The sequence below is a fragment of the Dermacentor andersoni genome, chromosome 7 (genome assembly GCF_023375885.2).
Source record: "Dermacentor andersoni chromosome 7, qqDerAnde1_hic_scaffold, whole genome shotgun sequence".
NCBI classification, from domain to species: Eukaryota; Metazoa; Arthropoda; class Arachnida; order Ixodida; family Ixodidae; genus Dermacentor; species Dermacentor andersoni.
Window position 1 is genome coordinate 69902453 of NC_092820.1, and position 9207 is coordinate 69911659.

Consider the following 9207-nt stretch of genomic DNA (forward strand, 5'->3'; position numbering starts at 1 on the left):
AATTTCTGCCTTGCATTGCGTTGTCTTCTTTTCTGTGCTCGCAATGTACCTTTTTTTTTCTGTCTGAAGATTCTAAACGCACTTCGATGGTTCCATTTGGTCAAAGTGGACTCTACGAAATGCAGGGCTGCGCATCGCTGAGCCATTTCGATGCGATGATTTTGACGTTGCTTGCCCCAACACCGGCATAGAGCTTCTTCTTGAGCACAGGGCACAAGTTTGCCAAATAAATAATTGCTCCGTCTATTCGTTTGTCGTCAATTCTTCTATTCTGCCTGTGAGAACATTACAATGCATGCTGACTAATGACGCCATGGTGCAACACCACTTGAAGAAAAAAAAAGGATTACGGCATCATTGCAGCCAACTAAGCCTGCAGGGCACTTCTTTGTGAAAAGATAAGTACAAGCCCTGTTCGTGCTGTTTGTCAGAAAACATACGCTGTTTTTTTTGTGTGTGATATTCGGAGGAACGGAAGGGTACTCAGAGATTTATTATATCAATTTTGCTCGGTACATCTTGTTACAAAAAACATAAAACGTGTCAACGCGACATTTTCAGTGCTTCTTCCAATTGTCAAGGTAAATGTAGAAATTATACATGAAAGAAACTCGCTAATTTACCCGTACTCTTTGTGAAACTCGCAAAAAATACTTCTTAATATTATGTTAAAGTCACGTATTTGCTCACCTTATCTGCCCGATGAGCTACAAACACGCAAAAAGAAATGAAAAGACCAACGTGCTTGGAGTAAGTTAGGCAAGGCTTTAGTTGTGCGATGACACAAATATTTTTCCACTAATCTGACGCGTGCAATTCCGTGAACTGCTATTCTACGCACCGCCCGATCTCCTGAAATAATAATGTGTATCTACCACTGTGGTCTCAACTTTAATGTCATGTAATTTTTCGCTCATGCACAACTTCGTTATTAAGCTATGCCGCAACACTAACTCTGATCAAGGCGGATGCAAAGTTTGAGAAGTCTACGCAGCGGTTCCAAAGGGCGAACGCGATGTGTGATGCTTGTAGAGGCAAGGATATTGATGACAGGTGTGGGCAAGGAAAAGTACGACACTTATCAAGGAACATCCAGTGTTGCTGTACTTCTTGTGTCTCAGTGGGTCATACCCATATTGAAGGATTTGTCAAGAACGGGCACACCACCAGGGGCAGATACCTAATGTCTAAATAAACATATCGGAGGATCCGTGAAACATGTGCCACCATTACATTAACAAATCTTCGTTTTAGGTACATCTGCGAGTCCATATTGAATGTACGGGTTTAGTAGGAACTCCAGCGTTATCATGCCCATTAGGGAGGATTGCTCAAGAATGTGCACATACGGAATATCAGATACTGAGTGGCAAAATTAAAGAAAATAACACAAATCCAATAATCCGTAAATATATTTAACCATGCACGTAAGAGATCGGCGTGTTAAGGGACGTCTGTACACGGTTTGTATAAGGCACTTGCCTAGTAGTTCCTGTAACTTTCACAAATAGTCGCACAAATATATCCCCCGATATAACATTTGCCTGGACAGCACCCTGCAGCAAGGATATATAGGCAAATAATGTTTTGGTTTAGGAAACATCGACATGAGATTCGCGTTCCGATACATATTTTTGTAGGGTGTACGTGCTCTTATGTAATACACCAGAAATCTTGCCCAAGCGAAGCGAGGGCCTATATTTTATTGTTTTATACAATTACTAGCAATATTCATGGCTATAAACACTTTATTGAGGGGGTTCATGAATCATTTGCATTATAAATTCGCATTAGAGAGTGTCGTATTCATTGGTGAATTTTTGCCCCTCACTACCACGCTGATAGCTCGTATGGAGGAGTTGTTTGTTCCTATCAAAATCTTCATCTATTGAAACGCGCACCGATGAATGCCGTTATTGCTATATTATTGCCGGAGACAGAGAAAACGAAAACAGGACAGACAGGAGGCCACACCAGGTGGCACCCGGTTGCTGCCCTACACTGGGGAGAGGGAAGTGGGTTTCAGAGTGGAGAAAAATTGATTTCACGAGCTACATTAGAAAGCTCACATATAGGACAGTATAGTATGCACTCAACTCGACGTATGAGTCAGGATTCTAAATTCTTAATTAACATAGTGCGCAATTAGGCCATACGCCCTAGTAGATAAGAACAAGGGAACGTATCTGATCGTTTCCGCACATGCATTAACCCACTCTTCAAGGGTGCAGAAGGAGGGTGGGCAGTGCGGGGTGGAATGACGTAATGGTGAGCAGGCACAGTGATTGGTGCAATGGAAATGAGCTAGTAGGCACATCTAGAGCGTCTGTGGCTCACATTATTGGGATAACGCCTCCCCTGTCATGTACTGGAGATATTGAGCGAATGCCTAGCACATGAAATAAATCAACGCAGGACTGAGGAAAGCATTTTTCCGAGTTGACTTCCGCTCGTGTAAGGTTTGGACGGAGTCAACCTAACTGCGCATCTCCGTCGAATGTGTATGTATTTAAGAGGGCTCTCATTCGCGTTCAATTCATGGTTGTCGGATGGATAATTCATATACATGCGATCTGATGACGGTCTTCGTTTCCCGATAGCTAGGTGTGTTTTGATACCCACACTGCTTGCAATAGGAACAAGTCTTCAGTGCAAAGTTGTCTAGGCTGCCGTACATTGAGCGGATACTATATACATGTAGGCCTGGTCCGCCTTGAGGCAGCTTATGATGATTGAGGTGCCTTGTAGTGATGCTGACCGGGACCCACTGAGCAAAGAAACGAAAGTTGCAAAGGGTGGAAGGTTCGACATGCGACTGTGGTGCCCTCGTCCACATGCCTAATGCTTGCGTTACCAACGTTGTGTGTTACATACATATAGCGTGCACTATGGCGCATGAAAGACGTGAAGCCTTGATGTCCGCACTCTCTTTTTTTTATAACAGGGGCCAGTAACTGAGCGTGGTCTTTAGGCTCATGATCCTAAACAGTGGTCTAAAGAAATCTATGTAGCGAAGGACTCGAGATAGATTTGACAAACTCGTTGTTCCTTAATTGTTCCGAATGCACGGTGCGCGGGCGTACTTGTATTGCGCCCCCATTAGAATTTGGCCACCACGTTCGGTGTTAAATCCGCGAGCTCGTTATCTGGAATTCAACGCTATTGCTTATAAGCCACGTGGCGGGTCCACATGCAGGAACCGTAGTAGGTGGCAAGAGGGAGATGACTTTAATTGGTAATTGTGTTAGAGAAGCTGTGTTAGTCGATTCGTGCATAAATTGTGAGGTGCGCCATGCTCGGCGCTCACTCCTAATGTGTCTTTGAGGAGTAACGCACTCGCCCAGGCCTGAAGACATATCCTTAGTTTTGTGACCTTGCAAATTTTAGCGCTCAACTTATGAGCCTATTTCTACTTGCTTTGTGAGATTCTTCCAAAGTGAAAGAAATACATATAACTAAATATATCTGCGTTGCTGTGAAGTGCTGGCGAGTACATTCTCTTCAGTTTGAGCGAATTTAGACGCAAGATAGTGCGAGAACGCCACTAGCACATGTAACAAGATGTATGCGCTGAGTTCTCCGGCCGTTTAATGAACAACTAAATTTATTCACAACACTTATTCGTGAAGCTAAAGGTTTTGCCGAAAAATCAAATACAGTTTGGGTGAGTTCTTGAGAAGTGTTCAAGAAAGTTGCTGGCAACAAAGTTGAGACCAGTATTCTTTCTTTGAACCATCCATTATTTAGCCTACTACTTGCAACACAAGTGATGGCATGAAGAAAACGATGTAATTGAAAAATGAGTGACTTTACCAAACACCATTGTTCTCGCTTATTATCTCTATTCATTCCTGCCGATCGCAAAGGCACGAAGGAGGTCTATTCGTTATCATGTCCGTCTCGGAATGGCAGATAAAAGTATTCTAGAACAACCGTCGCGTCCCATTGTTCGGCGTTGCATAAAAGCGAGACCCAGTCCGCACATTATCATCACAACGAACACGGCCTTGCTCAAAATGAAGCTGTACGTTTTCCTAGCGCTCCTTTGCACAGCACTTGGTAAGTTTACGACAAGCCCGTATATCTCTGGGGCATTTACTGTTTAAGTTTGCTGCAATATGGACAAGTGTGTGACCGTTCCCATGTGTCATGTGTTATGTTAAGCAGACAACTCTCGAACTAAAACCTTCCATTTTGTGTTTGCGTTGAGAACAGCAATGACACTGATGTGCACTGAAGTAGGCGTATTGGTACAGACCGGTTCAATGCAGAAAAATGCTGGAACAAAATATTATATGTGATGTAATATTACTTACGCAATATCCTGCTTAACAAGAGCTGGAAACGAGCATGACACTATTAGATTTTCATAATAAGCTAAAATCCTCAATAAAATCAGGCAGAGCATCTATTTCACTTCACTTCCTAGTTAGTTTCCTGAAAGGGCGCGTATATGAAGTCAGCCTTTCAAATGTGTATGGCAGATTGCGAGCTCAAGTAGCTTATGATGATAATGAAACAAAACAGAAGACGTCAAATATTTTATTATAGTACAGGTAGTGCATATTTGTTTCATGATACACAGATGACCCAGAGGTACCTTGATGAGCCGTAGATTGTCTGCGCTTAACAATGTGTTCTGCGCGCACAGTCCTGGAAAGTGTGGGAAATAAATCAGCACGATGCACCGAGTAGCTGATAATAGAACTATTGTTTTTTTCTGCAGCGGCGACAAATTTTGAGAAGCAATGCGGACAGAAGCCCGTGGCCACAACTATCAAACCAGGGACGCCGTGGTGGTGGTTCAACAAGGAGACTGGAAAATGCGAAAGGTTCTATTACGGAGGCAGTGCCGATAATGAGAACCAGTACCTGACGCAAGAGAAGTGCGAAGAGACATGCTTAACAGGCGAATGTGAGCCACCGTTTTATTTTCGTAAATGAGTTGACTGATTATATCTCTGTTAATCAAATCGGCACTAATGAATGTTGAGCAGTTTTAAGGCGCACACGTCAAACTGATGCTTTGGAATAGGCAAGATAATTTAGCAAGATTGTTTAGAGGAGACATGATGTGCCATACTTGTCAAATTTCTTCTTAGGCCTCGCGGTAATTACTGTATTTAGGGGTATGTTCACCACTGCCACCACACAGTAGTAGATTTTGGCATGCATTATAAGAGAAGTTTCTTTCCATTTAATTTTGCCCACTAGCCACGCTCCACTTTGCTGATGACGCCTACATAGGGAACACGGATGAACTCATGGTTGGCAAATTCAGGCAGCTTTTGTTCTCTTTTTCCGCTACTGCTTTCTTTCTCCGAAGTACTCAATTATTGACGCGATGAAATATCTGAATATAGCGAAGTCATGCAGACAGCATTGTAGGAACACAATACTTTACTTGCAAACAAAAGGCTTGCTTTCCAAATTTATCTCTGGGGCTACATCTACTGCGCTATTGTAATAATATTAGCTAGCACTGATCGGGTATTGGATGTGTGCAGAATGATACTACTTTCACTAAAATTACATCGCTGCAGGTATTAATTTTCATTTTTAAACAATATAGGCGAACTATATCTTGCACCTCGTCATTGTATATACTTACAGTAATTCCTGAAGCTCAGGACTTCGTCTAGTCGAAACGCGTTTTGCAATGCGATGATCTAGACTATTTTAGTCTACTGCATTCTTATTACTGCAGTCTGCTGCTATGCTCTGCAAAGATTTTGGACAATGTGGTTATTTTTACAGCCGTGTGCCGGAAACCACCGCATCCGGGTCCTTGCCTGGGCTCCTTCCATCGGTTCTACTACGACCAGGAGACCAACTCTTGCCGTCCCTTCGTTTATGGAGGATGCCACAGCAACGGCAACAACTTCGAGTCGCCCGTGGACTGCATGCGATTCTGCGGGTACAAGAAGCCTGAAGTGTATTAGAAATCAGTTCCCTAATAATATTTCTCCATTAACGGTCAGTGCATAGAATCAGACCAGAAAAAAAATGGTAGAGAATTTATCAAAGAAAATCAGCAGGGGACACTGAAGAAGGCGTTGTGCGGTGTTTATTATGTATCATATTCGATTGTTTACTTGTGATCTACGTGATCCTGGAATCAATAAATGTTTCCAAGCTTATTGAATAATGGATCGCTCATTATTTGTTCGAAGAACTAAATACCAAGTATTTCAAATACAACCAAAGTGCGGTTATGATATTCAAACGAATTTGCACATTCGTCATCCATAGGGTGACCAGCATAATTTGCATGGTCAAGAAATAAGAAGGTATGGAACGTATGTTCCTGTCAAATTTTTGAGTTATCGCCATACTGTTTCGATATCGCCAAGTGCTTCGTGTGAATGTTTCGTAAATAATGTTAGGTATAGTGAGCTGCCGTAATGTGGATCATTCCTTATGACCATGATGTCTAACGTACAACATTATTTCTTGCTTTTGTGTTGGCTCTGTTTTCGTAAGCAACGAGAACGCTAATATCAGAGCAACAAGTTCATTTAAGATGACGGTTGGATGTAGTCCGCTTCCGCTGCTTATCCCGGATCACAGCTTCTGCAGTGCTTTCTTTAAGGTGAGCAATCCCAAGAGCGATAAGTATATTAAGATTTGGTTGTATGTATACATTGAAAACGCTGTTGTACACCAGCGCGACATTTTGTCTTGATGTATGTTTCTTTTTGTTTTTAATTTGGTTTATTTCTCGTTTTCACGTTCGTAAGCTGCAGGTGCTATCCTGGCCATATACAAGTAAAAATAGGGTCCTGCTTTTGTACACTCCCTTAATAAGAAGGAATGCATCTTTTGCGGCAACAATTATATGAAATCCTGAAGTAAAAGCGTTAATTATTATCAAAACTTGTCGCAGACATTTCGAGACAGGGAATATGTAGTAATACACAGTGGAACAAAATATAGTGCAACAATATAATTTATGTTATATGAACATTCGACTATATTAATTTTTATAATACCGTATTATATCATTTCCTTCAAGTACAGCGTTATAAGGCCTAGGACAGCGGGGAGCACGTAGTACAACAAGGCATAACATCTTTTCTGCATTGGGCAAAGAAAGAATCTAGCACTGTTCGATGAACTGAAGTGGTATTTCCTGAGCATACCCTCTCTCACTGCTTCCGTCACTCCTTTAGTGAATGTTTTCTTCTTGTTTATCTAACTGTTTGTTCTCGTTGCCTTGCCAACTCCGCGTTTACTTGGGCATGGTACTGAATAGGACGTGAAGCTCATCTGGTCGCTGGTCGAGCTGCAAACACTTCGCCGGTCTCCTGGGCAAGTCTGTCCGGAATCTGTTGCGAAGTACGTTCGGCCCGGGCTTGGCGTTTAACGATGAGTTCGGGATTGGCAGATTCCCCGCGTTCTAGATGACGTTTACGTTGCATCTTGGTCCTTCTAGCTCACCACTGAGCTTCATGATAAAGAGAGAGGCACGCTCTGCCCATAGTACTTCACAGCGGTAAAGCGCCGACTGATCCAAAGTATATGTAAGCAGGTAGCCAAGTTTCCATAGGAGCCGAAATGTCTAAAAATTTGCGGCTCGTTGCAACTGTCGCCATGTAATTATCGCTGGGGGAACTAACTGAGGAAAAAAAATAAAAAACGAACTGTCGTCTCAATCGTAAATGGCAGCGACGTCAAACTATTTTGTTGCTTGCCGTGAATGTTTGAATTTCTTTCATCATTATCATTAGCCTATATTATGTCCACTACAGGAGGAAGGCATATCCCTGCGATTTACAATTACCCGTGTCCTGCGCCAACCGATTCCAACTACCGCCTGCGAATTTCTCTATTTCATCAGCCCACCAAATCTTCAGCCGTCGTCAACTGCGTTTCCCTTCTCTTGGTACCCATTCTGTAACCCTAATGGTTCAGCGGTTAGCTTGGCTACGCATCACATGACCTGCCAAGCTCCATTTCTTTCTCTTAATGTCAATTAGAGTATCGCTATATCTGTTTGCTCTCTGATCCACACCACTCTCTTCCTTTTTTTTTTAACGATACGATTAACGTTCTCCGTTCCATCCCTTTTTTGCGCGGTCCTTAACATGTCCTCCAGCTTCTTTGTCTTCTAGTATATACCCCATATGTAAATACCGGTAAAGTGAACTGATTGTGCACCCTTTTTTGCTCAATGATAATGGTAAGCTTCCATTTAGAATCTGACAATGTCTGTCGCATACTCTCCAATCCATGCTAATTATTCCGTAAATTTCCTTCTCATGGTCACGGTCGCCTGTGAGTTATTGACCTAGGTAAGCGTACTCCTTCAAAGACTCTGGGGGCTGACAAGTGATCCTGAACGCTTGTTCTCTTACCCGGCTATTGATCATTATCTTTGTCTTCTGCATGTTAATTTTCAACCCCACTCTTACACTTTCTCTGTTAAGGTCTCCAATCTTTTGATATAATTGGTCTACAGTGTTGCTGAAGAGGCGAATGACACCAGCAAATCAAAGGTTGCAGAGATATTCGCAGTTGATCTCTCACAATCAAGCCTCCCATTTTAATAGCTTGGATACTTCTTCCAAGGACGCAGAGCATAGCATTAGAGATGTTGTGCGTCGTTGCCTGACCCCTTTAATTAAGGTATCTTGCTATTTTTCTTAGGAATATGTAAGGTGGCAGCGGAATCTGTCTAGATATTATCAAAGATATTTACGTAAGCATACTATACACTTTGATTACTTAATGCCTCTCTGATTGTTGGTATCTCTACAGAATCAAAGGCCTTTTTGTAATCTATGAAAGCGATATAGGGAGGCTGATTTTACTCTGCGGATTGCTCGATTACCTGATTGATGACATCATTGTGATAAGCCCCCAAAAGGTAAACTAACATTGGCGACGCAAACGCTGATTTGATTTGTCGCATTGCAGTTTACTTGCCATTAGCAAACACAGATGACTACACTGCCAGTTCTTTTGTGAAGAATTACCTTCATGCGTTGCTTAATTTTCTGTGGCACGGTCTAGCCGTTTTCCTGCTGATCTCGAGCTAGCCGAATCGCTTGGGTATATCAAGTTCCTGATGTGTCCATGGCATTTCAGTGTGAAGGGTGTTTTGCAAGTTTCTAATTTACTGTATTACGTGCCTCTTCTCTGCTTGAGTGCTCACCGGCTTTGAAGGCATACACAGGGGTGGTGCCTCTGCAAGGACAGGCCGTA

General features: G+C 42.5%; 1 protein-coding gene across 1 annotated transcript; it reads left to right on the forward strand.

Moving 5' to 3' along the window:
• The first annotated feature begins 4000 nt into the window (after positions 1-4000).
• LOC126534834 (carboxypeptidase inhibitor SmCI-like) lies at positions 4001-6148 on the forward strand. The gene is made up of 3 exons (XM_050182062.2): positions 4001-4059; positions 4727-4915; positions 5758-6148. Exons 1-3 carry the CDS (start codon positions 4017-4019, stop codon positions 5940-5942), a joined length of 417 nt encoding a protein of 138 aa, XP_050038019.1. The 5' UTR covers positions 4001-4016; the 3' UTR covers positions 5943-6148.
• Positions 6149-9207: the final 3059 nt, after the last annotated feature.